Below are 18,192 nucleotides of genomic sequence, written 5' to 3'. Positions count from 1 at the left end.
TGTCTAGTGGCGGTAGACTGATGATAACAGATTTAACACTTGACAACCAAGACTTGAATTTAATCAAAGTCTCTCATGCTCTGATGTGTATGCTTCAAGAGTTTAGTGGCGAAACAGCAACTGTGGGTTCATCACAATGTTAAATTGCTGATTTAGATTATCTGTGGCACAATTGGTCGGTCACTCTCACAACCACGCTTTTCATTCACCTATCCACATAAATATAACAGTCCCAGTTGCCCAGCCTCTGGAATCCTTTTCTTACCTGAGACTAACTTACCTGCCCTGCCCAAGCACCTGTTCCTTTGACCCATGTCAGCCTATGATTATTAAAGTTGCAAAGTTGTCACCAGCCTAACAACCTACACTGTTAGATGCATGATATGTGAATACTATCTCCTTGGAAATCATAGCCAGCGCTACACGTTCCTCGATCAATACGTATCATTCAATCTCCCATCCCTTGCTCCTACCTGGGGTTAACTGACCTATGGGCAGTGTTTTGCAGGGACACCAACCCACTGTTCTATCCCCCATGTTATTTTGTGACAATAAACATCCTTAGTGTTTTTACCATTCTAAATAAATTTTAGTATTACTGAAGGCATCACTGAACATACAAATCTCACTTCACACATACACACACTCTCTCTCTCCTTCTCACACACACACTCACACACACTCTCTCTCATTTCACCCAACCCTTCCGCATGAAATATGCATGAACATGAGATAAACATACATATCTGTATAACCCACACAAAACCACAAAAGAGACATTACTACCTGCAATACATTGCAAATGAAAACATGCATGCACACATCTTCCCCACCCACACACACCTGCATATTATTACCTGTATGGAAGACAGGCTGTTGGTTCGCTGATGAAGTGATGTGCGTGTAGGGGTTGGTTGAGGTGAACCATCAATTCCTCCGTTAACTTCACTGCTCGGCTTCTCTGTAGCTACTGCTCGGCGTGTCAGTTCTTTTACTTCTTTAAACTTTTCTATGAACTGTAAGTTATATTAAAAAAAATAATAATAACGTGGATATCCATCTAACATTTAAGCAAATTCTCTTCTTATATTTAAGAAGTTTTCATGGTATTTTGGCATGATGAGAGTGTGACAGAATCCTGGAATTCTCACCTTCGCAAGCTCTGCTTCGGTGTTAAAGCCAAGTCCATATACAGTGTTTGCACGTGCATCTGACCACTGACCAAACTTCTGAGATGTCTTTGTGAATGTCATGTTGGGAGTAATAGTGCTGTTGATGATAGCCTGTGATAAGAGGTAAGCAATAAAGTTTCAGAGAATGTCGGATGGTGATCATGTTCACTTCATCAATATGTCCCATACAATGACTTCTCATAGACATGAAAGCACAGTACTGCTAACAAAAGTATTTAACATTGTATCGAACATTAGTTTAATACACACTGTCTTAGATGCATGAAAACATCAGTTAAGCAGGGGGAAAAGATTTGCCAACACATCAGGCAGCATGAGGACATGCAGTGTATTAAAGCTGACATAGACTTCAAATGCAGCACATCATCATTCTCATCAGCTACACTGAAAACATGTTGAAATAAAACTGCTGAAATACTATCTATATCTTGACAATTCAAGAGAGCATTATTCACCATGCACAAAAAGGTGTTATTCTCTATCTCAATTCTGAATGTAAAAATAATCAAAGTCTAATGGCTGTCTCCACAGTCTTAATAACATATTACCTCAGATAATTTTTTTTCTTGTGATCCAGTGTCTGCAGATCTAAGTGTTAAGCTTATCCAGTGAATCAGACACCTGAATGTGTCTTTAGTTGTTACCTCAGTTAAAAATGGTGACAGTGTAAACGCTTATAGTCTATTTGATACCTTTGATCCATCCACACTGATGATGCGATAGGTATTGCGTGTGCTGTCATAATAATAGGAAACACTGACAGCCACTTTGCTGGCAGGAATCCAGTTTTTTTTAGTCTCTGGGTCAATCTGGAATACATGTGCCTTGGTGGAAAAGATGGGTTGCTCCCTACAACAAAATAAACATGGAACATTAAAGTATATTTACTCACACACAACGCACACACATGAATACATGCACACACACACACTACCTTACATGCTAAAATCTGGCTTTTCCGTCTGTTGAGATGAAATCCAAACTGTATAAGCAGACACCTCACAGAAGCTTTTCTACCATCAACTGTTCAGGTTTTCATCAAAGCAGAAGGGGTGTTTGGATTCAGTTCAGACACAGATATAACAGCAAAAGACACCTACGAAATGTAAGCTAAAGGCAGCTTCCAAAACAAATAAATATCTGGCTTTTTCTCAAGTTTTATTATCTATCTATCCTTTTTCTTCCAAGACATTTTCCCATCTGCTCCTTGTCTCTGCTCTTGACTGTTATTTATGGGAGAAGCATGTTGAATGTGACTCTAGGCTCAACATTGCTGATAAATCTTCCCTCTTCTTTAAAGATGTTTCTCCTCCATCATAGTTGTTCATCCATACAAGTTTTCTGCTTTTTATTGTTCTTTTTATAAACCAGAAATGAGGTAAAATGCATTAAAATGATTTTCATGTCAGCACAGGTTTGATCATGCTTGCAGTTTAAAGCTCTCTCTGTACATATGTCATGATGTTCACTAACTGAAATGTGGAGTAAACTGTTAATTTCAGTGCATCTATAGCATTAAGAGTTAGTACATATAGTGCAAGCACATTAGCAAATGGAAATTGTTGATATAACAAACCAGGTCCTTAAGTATATTTACTTGACAAAAAAGAAATTGTATTGACTGAATGTAAGACTAGTGAAATGCCTACAGTGAATACTAATTCCTTCAAAAATGAAAAGACAGCTCTGCTCCTCCATAAGCATCTATGTCAATTCCAGGCAACTGGGAGTATGATAAAAAGGCTTTTCTTTGGGCTTTTGCTTCAATGTTGCCATGTGGAGGCCTTTTCCAAACAGGCACCGCCTCTTATCTCTAATGACCTCACAATCATAAGGTCTTAAAATCTCCCCTTAACCTAGTCTTTCCATCCTGTGCCACTTCACCATCATCAGCTTCACTGTAAGATTAGTAGGGTGCAGGGGCAAGGTGGAGACAGCCTAGGAGCAGATAATGCAGGTGCAGACTGCCAGTTTCCACTAAGTCTTGTCTATGATGTGTACCCAGCAGCAGCATCTTTTTTTATCACTAAGTAACAGAGCTTTATCATTTGTAAATAATCATAATCAAATGCCTGTTTTGACATTGTACATACTGTATAGCAGTATTGCATAAAAAAGTTTAAATGAAAATTTAGCATGCTTAAAGATAAAAGATGCTGCATTTCAATTTGACTGGGAGAATCTGGTGACAATAAAATTGTTGTAGGCCTATAAAGTGACTTGTTACAGCCATGTAAAGAACAACTGATGACTGGAAAACTGCTGTGGAGATTTAAAATCAGCTCTTGAAAGCTCTCTGGTGACTATATAGCGAGCTGAAGTCCACCAGCCACTCTCATAAAGAGCAATACATCTCCTCATTTATCATCAGTATAATTTTATTGCACCTTGTTAGACTGCCCTTGTGTGTCATCATCAGAAGCTAAAAGAGGGGAGGATGAAACACCTTTTACAAATACAACCACTATACATTTCAATGCTCTCCTTTTGTGAAACAGACCAGAGGAGAGATTCTGCAGTCCTCAGGCTAGAATTCTCAACTTCTGAGCAGGTCAGAAGTTAAACACCAGATAGATAACTGATTTAGAAGGTAAAACTATGGCAGTGGAAAGAGAGATTGGTTACCACCTTCTACATGCCATGATGAACTATCTACAATTTACATGACTAGCTACTAGGCTGGGTTACATTTCATTTTTCTTACAACCTTAGGCCAGAGACAAACAGACATAAGTTATCATTAAAAACTGACCTGGCTACTGAGTTATTTGTGATGTTAATCTTAATCAAAAGTAGCAGGAAGCTCTCAGTGACATGATACTTATGTTACTCAGGTTCTGAACATTATTATGCTTCGAATGCACCATTGTGAAACTCAAAACTGCCAGCAAGTTAATCAGTCATTAACTATCATTAGACAGTGCTTAACAATCTGTAATTTTAAATATTAACAAGAACAAAGTATTCATGAACACACTGGTGTATATATATGAAAACTTTTTGTTTTACTCTCTATATCTATAACAATGAATGAGTGGTAAGGTAAAAGTCCTGCAATGGACTGTCTCAAGGCTGAAGCATACTGCCCACATCAGCAAAGATGTCTAGCTAACTGCAAGGGACTGATGTCCATTGTCTCCAGTTATGGGGATCTACAATGGAAAACAAAAATCAATAAGGCAAGCTGCATTGGGATTGTTGCCTCAATCAATCATCTGCCCTTAAATTGCAGGGAAAGACACAGCAGGTGTGATGGACAGAGAGCTCCCAGTACTTCTGAGTAGCTTGCAGAAAAGTTCTGTCACATATGAATAGTCTTTGCAAAACAGTTTCTGGTTCTTTCAGTTCCACTGATCTCGACCGAGGGAACCATCATGCATCGTAGTATTCACTTTGAATTTTCTTAACTTAGAATGTAAACGCGCATAGGAAATTACAAATAATAGAAAAATAAATAAAGAATTAGTCGATAGTAAGAAAGCTCCTTAAAATTACATGTAATGGTTACTAGCACAAAAAATACAAACAGGATACAATAATATGTAAGCTCATAATGCCTGAATATGTTTCAATGTTTACACCTTTCACAACTACCACTTATTTATAAAACTGGACATTAACCCAGCCATTCTTTCTGGTAGTTTAATTTACATGAAACTGAGCGGTACGCTAAGATAGCTCTCCACTTTATCAAGCAACACTCTGCCTTTGAAAGACAGGGCCTTCACTGGCATAAGGATTCCTCCAAGTAGGCAGACCCAGCTTTTTTTTTTTAAAGCAGAAGTGAAAATGCTTTGTGGCAGACCTTTCCTGATCACAGGCTACTACTCAGCATTCTCACCACAGAAGGTGGCTGATGATGAGCTGAACAGCAAATATCCAATCAATGAAGTCCCAGCCTCCCTGTCAACAGTGAAAATGTCAATTGACTGTTGACTGCCTGTACAAATATATCACTGGGAAAGATTGTGGACATGAAAACCCTATCTGATGTGACTGGGTGTAGGGTCAAACTGACAAAAGTACCCTCATTAATAAAAGGTTTTAATTTTTAAGTCTACAGACCAAACCTGAATCTCTTATGACAGGAGTAATGTGAATAGCAGGGATTAACAGCACATTTTTAAGAGACTACATTGATGTCAGATTGTATCAGCACAGCAATCATATGTTTCAGAAAGACAACTTGAAAAATAAATGAGCAAATGTAAGCTAAATAGTCTCTGCCTTGTTCTGAAACCAGTGAGGTGAGGTTAGTTTAGTTTAGTCCTTGTTACTCCTCGAGGAGCTGGGGTTAAAATGTACAGCTCATTAACAGGACAGAGGATTCATATTACTCACACTCAGGAATATGGGAGGGGCAAGGAGGAGGGAGCCCTTAGCATAACTCCAAAGAAACACAAGACTCTAAGTTTTTCTGGACACTAATTATATAGAGCTGAAAATATAGAATACAGCTCACTACGAAAGTATTCTGCTCAAGACTCGTGTGTGTGTGTGTGTGTGGGGGGGGGGGGGGTGAAGGTTGGGAGTGTCAACCATTTTTGGCAACATTAATGTTACTTTCTAATGTTATTCTTACTAGGGTTGATTTGTGATTATGTCTACATTTGACAACAGTAAGAAATATAACATTATTCTGAAAAAGGAAAAAAATAGCTTGTTTTTTTCATCATGCATGACTATGCTTACATAAAACATAAAACTTATAAGCTCTCATCGCTAAATAAACTGCTCATAAAGTACCACACAATTTTTTTTATCTTGTATCATAAGTTTTCAAAATACTTTAAGAAGACTTGTACTATCCTCCTTTGTTTGCCTCTGGTTATATGTTATGGCAATGCACACAGGAAGAAGCTCATTGTGGGCATGTGCAGATATCCACATTTATACACTGGAATGAAAGTATTCCGCAGCTCTATATTCACACTGGTTTGAGATCCCTAATCTCTTAAAGATAAAATGGCAAAGAAGCAAGCTATAGAAAGAGCAGGTGGAGAAGAACACCTGAAGAAGAAGTACAAAGGTCTCTTTTCCACCTTCTCTGCTTCCTAGGATGGGAGAAGGGTCTGCCGCTTAACATGATGTGCACAATAAACATTATTCTGGGATTCTTTGCCTTGCCTGCTGGATGGCTTGCAAATACTTGCTCAGAGGAGATGAGTTTTAAAGGTGTAATTGAATGTCAATAGCAAGTGGCCCTTGATCTACACAAATCACTGTTTGAGGTCATTACTGGCTGGAAAATCTTTTGCTAGCCACACAATTAAAGAACATTGTCTAGAAGCTAAGAATAGAAATACTTTTTTCAGGCACAAGTTCTGCCCATTTTATTCTGGTCATAATGACTGCAGATGGCATTTCAAGAATAGTTTTGAGATACTCTGAATCTGCTCATTCTCAGTTGAACATGCAGAAGACAATCTAACTGTTAAATGCTGCCATATATTGATAATGCACAGCAAGGTGTGGGAACATTTTCCCTTCTCAGTGTTGATCAACACAACAAATACATAAACTACATTTTGATCTTGACTATGCGGATGACATCAGCCTGTTGTCCCACAATCAACAACACGCACAGACAAAGCTCACTCGGCTTGCAGAAGAAGCAGCAATGACTGGCCTGACATCAACATCAAGAAGACGGAGGTAATGCCAGAGTCTGACGTTCACCTACCTTGGCAGCATAGTCAGCAGCAAAGACGGAGGTACAGATGACGATGTCAGAAGCCGAATAAACAAAGCCAGGCTTACATTCCACACCCTAAGACCTATCTGGAACTCCAAGGCTTTGTCTCTACATCCGCATCTATAATACCAATGTCAAGTCAGTCCTTCTGTATGGATCTGAGACATGGCGGGTGACAAATGCCATCACAACAAGATACAGACATTTATCAACAACTGTCTGCGCCGCATCTTTAACATCCGATGGCTGAGAAGATCTCCAATGCGGATCTGTGGGAGAGAGCCAAAATGCCAGCCTAGACATCAAGAAGCGGAAGTGGGGCTGGATTGGCTACGAAAGCCAGTCGACAATTTAACGCGACAGGCTCTGGGCTGGAACCACAGGGGAGGCGTAAGGTTGGGAGACCCAGACAGACGTGGAGGAGATCAGTCCACAGAGAGGCAGAGACAGCTGGCATGACATGGTGCCAGCTGGAAAGGGACGCCCAGGACAGGGTCCGATGGCGGCGTGTGGTTGCGGCCCTATGCTCCACTGGGGGCGTATAGGAAAGAAGAAGAAGAAGAAGAGAAGACATTTTATGTTTGAAAGGTCTTTAACTACAATCTAACTATTTTAAACTCAACTATACTTCTTGAACAAAATATTTACATCAAAATATTGTAATGAATCTGTTTATAGAAGTTATGATAGTAATGCTTGATGGAGGCTTTGTGACAAATGGCAGACATCAGTGTGCTCAAGCAGAAATACTAGAACCCAATTTTATATCCACTCAAAGCAAAATGAAAGAAGTCAGAGCTACATGGAACATGCACCATACTTAGGATCCAAGATCTGCTTCACCCACAAGTAACAAAGCCAGAAGAGTGAAAGTCAAATATGATCCATGTAGCAACAGTAGAAATTCTAATGAGATTTGAAGAAACTGATGCTTATGATCATGTGGACCTGTATCAACAAGATGCAATCACTCTCATTTTACATCAAAGTGCACAATGTCTCATTGTTTCACAGATATTACCATCCATTAACAGGCAAGCAGGACCCCATAAACCATAACTCATCTTCTACAAAGCCCATCAGGTCATGGGAAGCAGACATTACACCAACATACTGCACAAGTTTCAAGACCAACAGTTGTAAGGTCTTGGAAGCCAAAGATTTATACAGGTTCTCACTGTTTGCTGATGAAAAGAATCTTGTTATGGACTTTCATCCATTAGCGTGACCAACTCTCTCTCACACTCGCCTCTCCCACTTTAAAAACTTATTAATAGTTAACATAGCCAAATTACAAGTGCATTAATTGTTTTTTTCATGTACAGTTAATAATGTATTGTTAGTATTGAGTGACAGGCACTGCTTGCATATACTAAACACAAAACACTCATCTTAAAGGAAGAGTACTTGCCCAATTTGCCGGAACTGCCCGCTAGCAGTGGTGTTGCCATATTCGGTGCCATAGCTATTGGTGGTCCAGTTTGGGTCAACTGGGACACCGAAACTACTAGTGTTTGCCCCTAGCTCCCGCCAGCTGCTGGCTCTTCGAATGACAAGAGGTGTGTTCAGTCTCTCCCCTTCAGACCACATTGTCAAGCTCGATTCTCTTGTTCAGTAGATATAGTAATATCTTTGTTACAGCCATACACTTCCTACATCAGTGACCACTTACGGTCATCACTGCCTTTAAAGAGTCAAGTCTTGACAGACACTTTTACTTTGCTTTGGTCCATGTAGAATTGTTTTGTTGAAAGTCACAATTCAATGTGCTCCTTTCATTTCATCTTTGTGTGAGACCATAGTTTCCTAAAAGTTTATTTGTCCAGGTATAAAAATCTCTGTTGCTTCTCCTACTGCCAAATCATACATCCTAAACCTCTGTGTGCGTGTGCGCGCACATGTTTGTAAGTATTTGTGTGTCCAATGAGTATAAGATTATAATTAAGTTCAGTATAATGGACCATAAAAGCTCCAGAAAATCTCTGGCATCAGTAAGGTTCCAACACAAAGCACTGAAAGTGATGCTTCACCTCTCTGCTTGTCCACCTCAAAGGGCGGGAAATATTTGCATAGATTCCAGCACCTTCTCACTTCACGGGGAAGCAACTGATGCCTGACTGCAGTAAAAGAACTCTTCCTCAAATTTCGGATGAAACAGCATCACAGTGTTTTTCTTCTATGGCATTAACTCCTCAGGTGTTCTATACAGCCTCACTAACGTCGAGATGGGTGTGGGGTCTTAAGAACGTTCTCCGTGATGCCGCCTCTCTCGGCTACAGATCCTCTTTCAGGATCGACTGGCCGTCATTGCTTATCGATACTGATCACTGTGTACTTGTCACCTGTGTAACCATTGCGCTTCAAGAAGCGACCCTGCGCTGCCCAGGTTTATCTACATCATACTCCACTCCGGTCTCTGGCATCAACTCAGGTAACCCGGACTGCGGGTGGCTTGCTGCCAGATTCACTCTCTAGAAACCGGGATAAAACAAAACAGAAGAAAAAAGAAACAATTTCAAAATAGCTCCTGACTGAAATATCCTGCCACATCCAAGGGGAAGTGGAGAGAAGACAACAAAAAACACAAGAAAATCGTGCGGTGGAAGCTAAACAAACTGTTCTGGATTAACAACGTCGTTCGTCGATACTTCTGACGAGGTGGGCACGAAACATGAACACGATGACAGGGGTCTAGAAACCGCTTTGAAGCTGTCGATCACTCAACGATCAAATCCACTTTTTTTTTTTTTTTTTTTTTTTTTAGGAGGGGGAAGTAGGGGTAGTTTCCACTCGGGCGCACGCTCTGGAATTCTTTTCAGACCAAAGACTAGCCAGGCAAACACATTCCGATCTGCGGATGATACAACCTGTTTGCCAACACAAATCTCTGTGCTGACATCTCCGAGCTGTTCACCCACACACACACAGTTTCTCTTTCTCCCGCCAACCCTGGCCTGTACCTACGCCTCCCCAGACGGCCAGCGCAACGCTACGACTCCGTTATGCACGCCCGCCAGCTCAAAATAGATCATACACGCACGCCCATGCTGGGGAGGGGTGACAAGAAAGTGCACAAGGCGGGGGAGTGTTTAACCTCTTTGCACGGTAACCGCACTTCGGGTGAACGATAATTAACACTTCCCTTCCGTGCTCTAAAAGCCTGCAGCGGAAATGAAGCCATTATTACAGACAGCTTTGTAAGGTGAGCACATCCTTCTCTAGTCGCAAGACCACGTTGACATCAACACCAGGGAGAAAACTGAGGAGAGACACTAGATCCCGAATCCGTGTCTGGTGGGTTGTTTGTTTCACAAAAGGCGAGTTTCACAAGTACATGCTAGTTCCCGTTGGCAAAATAAAAGACCATGAAGAATAAGAGGTGGAAAGAGAAATGTGTGTGTAGGGGGGTGGGGATCCACGCTTGTTCCAATTGGCAGCACTTTACGAGGTCAGGAGAGTTCACTTCCCCTGACCGTGCCATGCTAAAAATATAAGCATCACCAAGTCTGATGGTCAACCTGGCGCCGTGCATAAAGCTCAACAGCCTGAAGTCAGTCGTGAGGAGCTAGTCGCCTTGCTGCCTGCACCAGGCCCTCACCACCTAGTCTTCTTCAGGCATCAACATCATCAGCGCCGCTGGCGTCGACAGCTGGTGACCGTTCCTGCAGATGTGAGCCTCGTCTCACATTCGTCGCAAAGAAAAACTCCCCCCCCACACACACATAGGCCGAATAAATCAATAGAAAAAAAAATGGTTCTAATGTAATAGCAAGGGATGTTTGGGAATGCTGACGTGACTCCGGATCGTTTGCTTGTTGCGACCTCAGCACGCAAATTTCTGCACACGGCCGGCCTGATGCCAACAACCAGCCTTGCACCCACTCCCCTCAAGCACCCAAGAGGTCTTCCCCTTCCACGAGGTCCTCCCCTCACCCTCCTTGACGCCGTTAGCCACCGCTGGCAGATTGGCACGATGCTACACACGATGACAAGACCGATGAAAGCGCCGGGCACCGCATGGAGGGGGAAACAAGACAGTGACGTGGCAAATCGGTGTAACGACTGCCAGAGTCGAAGCGTACTCACAGAAACATGTTTTCCGCTGGCGCAACTCTTCACTGGAAACATGTTGACGGTTATATATATACAAAAAGAAGAATGAGCCGATTATGGTTACATCCCACTAGATGTGTCCGTCCTCAAAATGCACTGTGAGTCTTGTTTCCAAAATCTTCCTTCCTTTGTTGTCTTTCTGTAAAACTTAGCAGCTGTTAGCGAACCTTAACTGCCAGCTGACGGTGACGGGAAGCTCTTCCTGCCCTCCCAGGTCACTAAGTACACCTTGACATACATGTGTTTTACAACAGGTCCTTGAGCTTAATCTTTTCGGGGCCGAGTCTAGATGTTAACGAAGGGCAACCGTTTGCTAATTCTAGACAACAGGCAGAGCTCGTCCCGAAAGGGCGACTGAAGGAACTTCTGAACACTCATCCGCAAAGGCACATCTCGCCGACTCTAGGTTTGTGGGGGACAGAAGAACACCGCGTGTCGTGTAAACCTTTGTCCGCTTTGACGATCCTTCGGCTGAAACAGCTCTCTCTTGTCAAAGAAGGGATGGGAGGAGAAAAGAAGAGCATTACTTCTACATTTATCATCAATTTAAAAGCCAGCAGTAGCATTTCTATTTTAAATCTGTGCGCAGTTTAATACAATGGACGAAAAATGTTAGTATGTAGAGAAAAGAAAAAAAAAATCAATATTAAAAAAAATATTGGGGCTGGAAGAATAATTTTAAAAGATTAGGAAAAAAAATGTTCAATAGTTTAATACCCATTAAAGATGTATATGATGTGTGCCATGCGAATTGCCAACAACCAGACGATTATAGTAAAAGGATCGCAATGTTGAGAATACAAACGAGATCACCGATCTGGACAAACACAGCTCGACAAGACAAGAACTGTACGGTATCTATCTTAAATTATAGTTTGAAATTCATTATCCGAAAGGTGGCCTTCGGGAAATCTCATCGGTGTTTTCCTTTGATATCTCCCCCACTCCATCCCGTGTCGCTGTTTGTCAAAAACTCCGAGTAAACTGAATGGGGGGGTGGGGGGGCTTGTCAAATGTAACTCTCAGGTGATGATGTTGAATTATTTGCTTAATTTGTTTCACGCGATTGTCTAATTTAAGATTTTATCCACAATGATTGTATACAGCTTGTATTATATGTTCTTTCAAAGGAGACTTGTCCAACTAATAACTTTCGAAGTCTCTCTCGTTCTCTCGCGCGCACACACACACTACGAGAGAAACGTACAACTAACAGCGAAGGTGGGTGGAGGGATGTGAGCAGACAGGGCAGGTGGTGCGGACAGGTAGAAGAGTGAGACTAACATGCTCCACGGACGTTCGTTGTGTTAATGGTCAGTCATCTTCATCAGGCAATCTCCCAGCGGACCCCAACGCCGCCTGTGTAATTAGGAAATGTATCTGGATTGCGACGAAGCTCATTGTTATATAACCATCACCCGCATTACTATTATTGCTATTTCCGCTCCGGCCTCATACACATATCACACTTATTTCGGTCGGCTGAGGATTATTCTTATATGTTTAAAGCACTGCGCGGCATCCATCTCAATAAAGCAGATCTCATTGCACGTGCAGTTTTATCTTAGTATGAATGCTACTTACATTAAGTTTTAAAATAGCTCTCATTTTTCTTGGCACCTTTAGAAGGGTCGTCTTCGCTTACCTCACCTGATCCCTCTAGCTCTATTCGCAGATTCAAGCACAAACACCCACAAAACGACTGGCAACAAATAAAATGGGAAGAAATCCTCTACCTTACTTGGCTAGGAAATACTTGGTTTAAAAATTAAGCGATAGCAAGGAACTTGTGAACAGTATCTAAACTCTGGGATACAGACGACAGTCTCAAGAGCAAGCGGTAACCGATCGTTTCCAAAGGCTGGGTTATCCGATAATTTGCAGCCATCCTTATAAGCCAAGACGCTCCATTTCACATATGTAGCCCCAAAAATGAATGTAACCCGACCGTGGTAACGCAAGTTAACCGTACGGTAATTCTTGATAGTAGGAAAAACTCGTCCCGAGAGAGCGACTAGTATGTCTCTTGGACACTCGTCCGGAAAGGCACGCGCGCGTGTGTCTGTGTGTGTGTTGGGGGGGTGCATGGGGGTGGTACAGGTATCGTTTGTGGCTGAGTTGTAACACCATCGTCATAAACTGGTGAAGACAACAGGACAAGTATCAGAAGTATAAAGTATGCGAAGTATGAGACTTCTACCGAGTAATCTCTTCCCAAAGCAACGCAGCGCTCTGGCCGCTGTAAGGAATCTACGAGTGGCACAATCACCAGATAGACGGAGTGTCTTTAAGTCGAGATAATACCCAAGCCAACTTGGAACAGGTCCAGGAAGCTCAAACTGGAGCTGCTAGCTCGTGGCCATCAAATATCCTTGTGCGTGTCATATTTTCCAGATCAGTTTTCGATTTATGCTGTTCGTTAGGTGCCTCTTCCACCCTCATCATGTCCTCTGAAGTTGACTTATTGGTAGCAGCCGACTTCTGTGGGTAAAGCGGCACAGGAGGTACGTCCTTGGGAACTTATCCGGTACCTAATGGGAGTCTGGAAAGGTCAACATCACATGCTAATCGGAAGATAAGAATGTGTAGATAGGTATTCCCTTGGATTACTGTCTCTTCCAAGCTGTTTTATCTCGTAAGCGCTGACATGACCAGTCCGATAGCGGGGAAAGTACAGTTACAGAAAATAACCTGTCTTTACAAAACTATGTTTTGCAACTGACAGCAAGTCCCATACTTGACTTCACTATTGAAAAATCATAAACCTTCAACTAGCAAAACTTTACCTCCAGCAATTTATCAATTACGCAACAAGAATAACAAACAACACTGCACTTGAATATCTGTTTATGGTGGTAGATAATGGAAATGTCTAAAAAGGTCAGTTCAATACTAAGCTGAATGTCAAAATTGTCACTTAGGCCACGTGGTTGGATGTTCATGAAGGCTTGAAACCTAGTACTGTGCTGTTCCAAGAATCCTGCATGGTACTAGATTGGCTCCAGAATGTGAAATGTAATGAGGACGCACATTTTTTAAAGTCGTGGAATTACAAAGAAGGCCGTCTTTATGTAAATCCATGATTAGAGCCAATGTTTGTGTCCTAACGATTTTCATCATGGCAGGTACAGTCATAGCAATAAATAAAGTAGTAAGCAAAATTAATCAAAATCAAACAAAACTGGACGCAGACTGCTTTCTTTGCGATGCCAAACACAAAACTGTTAAAATCCCAAGGCTTAGACAAAAGTTCTGAAATGTGTCACAGTGGTGGACCCAGTATTATATGTGTTGAAATTTCATGGTTCCTTTTTGTATGGTCACAGCGCAAATGGCTGCCAGTTAACGACAACATGTGCCGAAGGTAGGACAGGACGCTGACCACAGTCCACACATTCATGACTGTTCTTAACCGGACAAATATGGACGAACGTTTGACCAAGTTTTACCACAAAACAAACACACACGACAGTTATATCAAACACTTGGTAAACAAACAAAAAATACACGATGGCTACATAAAAAATTTGCTAAACAAATAAAAATACACGACGGTTAAATAAGCAGTTTGCTAAACTTGGTAAAACGCTCGCTCATATTTGTTAAAAACGGCCTTTATGCATTACTGGCACATGTGACCTGACTGGTCATGGTTCGCTCAGCTGCCTTCACGACAGCCTTAACTCCGCTTGTGATCCTCTGGGCACAGTGTTTAATAAGTTGGGAAAATTTCTTGACGACCTGCAGTTGCTGCTTCACTACGACAATGCACCTGCTCAGAAAGCCCTGAGCATTTCAAAGAATTTTTACTACCCCAACAAGATTTCTTTTTTTTAAATTCGTGAATACAAAAAAGAAAAAAAAAAATGGAGAGATAAAAAGTCAGACCGAAAGACAAGAGATGAGGTTTCTCGGTTGATTGTCTGAGGTCTCTTTGCTCTTTCGAAGAACAATTTGCCTTTATTTCCCCCTCTCTATATATTTCTCTCGCTTTCACCCACGTTTGCAAACGTTTGCTTATGACAATTGTTAGACAGAAGACGGGAATATAAGGTATGACATGCATAAAAAGGAAACGACAAAGAGGCGCTAAGTTAACCATGTGGGAACACGATCACATCCTTGGCGCCACGCAACCAGAAGCACCAAAGAGGGCAGCTCCACGACAATAGATAAGAATGCTGAGTAACTTACATGGGCAAGTCGCAGACCCCGCAGTACAAGACAGAGTCCATGATAATCCTACTCTCAAACGCCAGTATAATGGCATCCCCTTTAACGGCCGCTTACCAGCTTGACAGCGGCCCCGACTGAGGTCATCGAATACGGATAGTGGTGGGGGACACGTTCTGTGATGGCGACGGTGCGTACAGAGCTGGTGGGGAGTGGGGGACGTTATCTGAGCTGTCCTTGACGACTTCTTTAGGTAGGCGACATGGAGGGAGGGGGACGTGAAAAACCGTCTGCGGAAGGGAGAGGGAGTGCGATGGCCCTGTTTGTCATCAAAATTTAAACAGACTGCTGTCTTGTCAGAGGATAACAAAATGGCCTCTGCCGTCAAGATTGGGCATAGGAAGAACACTATGTGCCATGGACAGGTGTTTGGGCAGAGGGAGGGGCCAGATGAGCGCTGAAAAACCAAAGGATGGGGACAAATGAGAACAAGGTGGAGAAAAGCCAACCAAAGAGCTGGTGGGTCAGGCTTGTGGGAACAACTGACAATCAGAATGCAACACACATGGATACTCACCAATTTTAGAGGGAACCGACCTCCCCAGTGCCTTTAGGTTTACACCAGTGCCTGTCTCAGCATAAGGCAGTGTTGGACAAGAACACAGAGGATGCTGCCATACCAAGAGGTCAACCCACAAGGCTGCAAGTGCAGATGTGTCTTCTTTTATGCTACTCTTCAGCACCTATGCAGGTGTGGGCATTTGCTGTTTTTTGTTTGGAAGCTGACACCATTTGTTTCATGTGAGCCAGAGATTTACTTCAGTTAGTCATATCCTTAGTAGTGGATCCTACAGTATTTGATGAATGTGCAGGCTCCTCTTTACCACTCCAATAAGATTGATGTGCTCTTGCAATCTGTCTAGGCAATATAGACATTACAAGTGCTTATATGCATTACAAGAACAGTTGGACCTCGATAAGTCGAATTCAAAGGGACCCGAAAAAAAATTTGACTTACGGAGTTTTCGAGTTAGGGAAAATGGCGTAATAGGCGCAGGTTAATCAAGGACAATGTTTTTCCGGCTTATTTACTGTACTATAACTTTTTAGTATATTATCGCTTTAAACGAATGCATGTACTACAGTACTGTACTATCGAACAGTACAATCAAACAGCTTACCTTTAGAGAAAAAAGTCTGTTAACTTCGTTTGGCCTCGATGTGCCGACGCATCTCGTAAACATAGTTTGGAACAGTTTGAGTCATAGTTACGTCTGGTTGGTGATGACTCAAAATTCGGACTAACGGAGGTTGGAAGCCAAAAAGTCTTCGAGTTAAGATCTTAAATACATTGGTCTTATGGAATTTGAATTTGGCTGGGAACTAACAATTAATTCGATATAGGTTTTCGACTTAGGGAAGGTCGACTTATCGAGGTCCGATTGTAATCTAAACTTTCTTTATCCCACCATCCCTGCCCCCTAAGTTATTTTGCTTGGTTGAGTGTGATGGAGAATTTGGAGAAAATTTTACAGATCAAATCTTGTAACAATCAATTTGACACTTTATGTCAATCATGGAGATCCCAAAACTTTATTCATAATTCCATTAATAATTTACATATGCGTTGTATTTATTCCTCCAACTCTATTTTCCTTCAAGGATTTGTGTCAGCATACACTGAGGTTGACGAAATTTATAAACTTTATTATTATAGAAATGAAGCCTACAGAAATTTGAAACAAAATATTTTCAAAGAAAATGCAGTTTTCTAGCCTGTCTTAGAGGATGAGTATTGAGCACATCACCAAATGATCATCCTTCAGTGAAACTAGAATACATTCTCAGAGAAAATTCGGAATTATTTGGTGTCTGGTATACTGGATTATGAAAATGCATGTGTAAAAAGAAAACATTGCAGTGTTTCAAAAACTGAATGAGCCATCACTACCCATAATGAATTAAAGTCAAAATATTTTTTCTACCAAATAACGTAACTTAAATATTATAATTTAACTTCTGGTATTAGATTCACCCAAAGTTCTTGAATACTTTTGTTCTAAGGCAATTAATGTAAACTTGGATGTGTAATTAAATCAAAATATTTTAGCAACTCTGAGCATCAACTCTATTTTGAAATAATAAGCTATGTTAAATCGGAAGTGCAATGATTACTGGCCATTTAAATCATACTCAATATTCGAGTCAGCAGTCTGTATGATTTAGGTGTGGATGGTTAATTTGTGCAAATGAGGGTTGTTTTGCAATAAGCACTTTTTACGTACTGTTAAAACTGACAAAAAAAAAAACAAAAACGGAAGCGAACAAGTGTTTTGATAAATTTCATAAATAATTTTAATTTCTACAATTATGATGATAATGTTGCCAATAAGCTTCCAGTTTGATGCATGCTCACAGAAATTATCCGTTTGTCAGTTTGTCCCTCCTCCCAACTTAATATTTGTTGTAAATAAGTATTTTCACTTAATAACTTTCTAAAGTTTAACATTTCTAGGACAACTGAACTCCAGCGATCGACTGCTAAAGTATTGGTTATTCATGTTACAACAGGCAGCAGGTACTAATGCATACAGGTCTTCTGACATCACTCCTCTCATCATGTGTTATTCACACCAGCTGTAATTACAAGTATTATCAAAGATTGTTCCATCTGTTACTCATCATACTGAGAAATATTTGATGGGGAAAAGGAGTTAGCAATGACTGTAGTAAACAAAAGTTTTTTCCTACATTAAAAATCGTTGCAGACGACCCGTGTTTCATACAACCCGAGGTCGCAGAGTGTAAATTCTACTTGCGATCGACAGGAAAATCAATGAAGAAGTGTTTTTCACTCACCCGGCACTCATTGTGATTATTTCTTCATTGCTCGAATTGTAGTTTTCTATTCCTTCTTCAATAGCTTCTCCGCTATTTCTGTGAACTTGCGTTTTGCTGTGGTGAAGTCAAGCGGAAGTGACGTGCTTGCTGGGAAACCCTTCATCTCGTCAAGTCTCG

At 41.2% G+C, this 18,192-nt stretch overlaps 1 protein-coding gene across 2 annotated transcripts in view; it reads right to left on the bottom strand.

The window, feature by feature from the left end:
• Positions 1-18,183, bottom strand: part of LOC112554636 (homer protein homolog 2-like) — a 31,819-nt gene extending 13,636 nt beyond the window's left edge. The window contains exons 1-4 of one of the 2 annotated variants that reach the window (XM_025222548.1): positions 18,034-18,183; positions 1,886-2,042; positions 1,152-1,283; positions 858-1,016 (exon numbers count right to left, since the gene is read on the bottom strand). In XM_025222548.1, the coding sequence (XP_025078333.1) occupies positions 858-1,016; positions 1,152-1,283; positions 1,886-2,042; positions 18,034-18,044 (459 nt within the window). In that variant the 5' untranslated portion in view covers positions 18,045-18,183. Of the gene's footprint in view, positions 1-857; positions 1,017-1,151; positions 1,284-1,885; positions 2,043-8,299; positions 10,044-18,033 lie in introns of those variants that run through there. The other variant, XM_025222547.1, reaches the window with a different exon arrangement.
• Positions 18,184-18,192: the final 9 nt, after the last annotated feature.

The sequence above is a fragment of the Pomacea canaliculata genome, linkage group LG13 (genome assembly GCF_003073045.1).
Source record: "Pomacea canaliculata isolate SZHN2017 linkage group LG13, ASM307304v1, whole genome shotgun sequence".
NCBI lineage: Eukaryota > Metazoa > Mollusca > Gastropoda > Architaenioglossa > Ampullariidae > Pomacea > Pomacea canaliculata.
The sequence above is the reverse complement of the archived record's forward strand: the minus strand, read 5'-3'. Positions and strand labels throughout refer to the sequence as shown.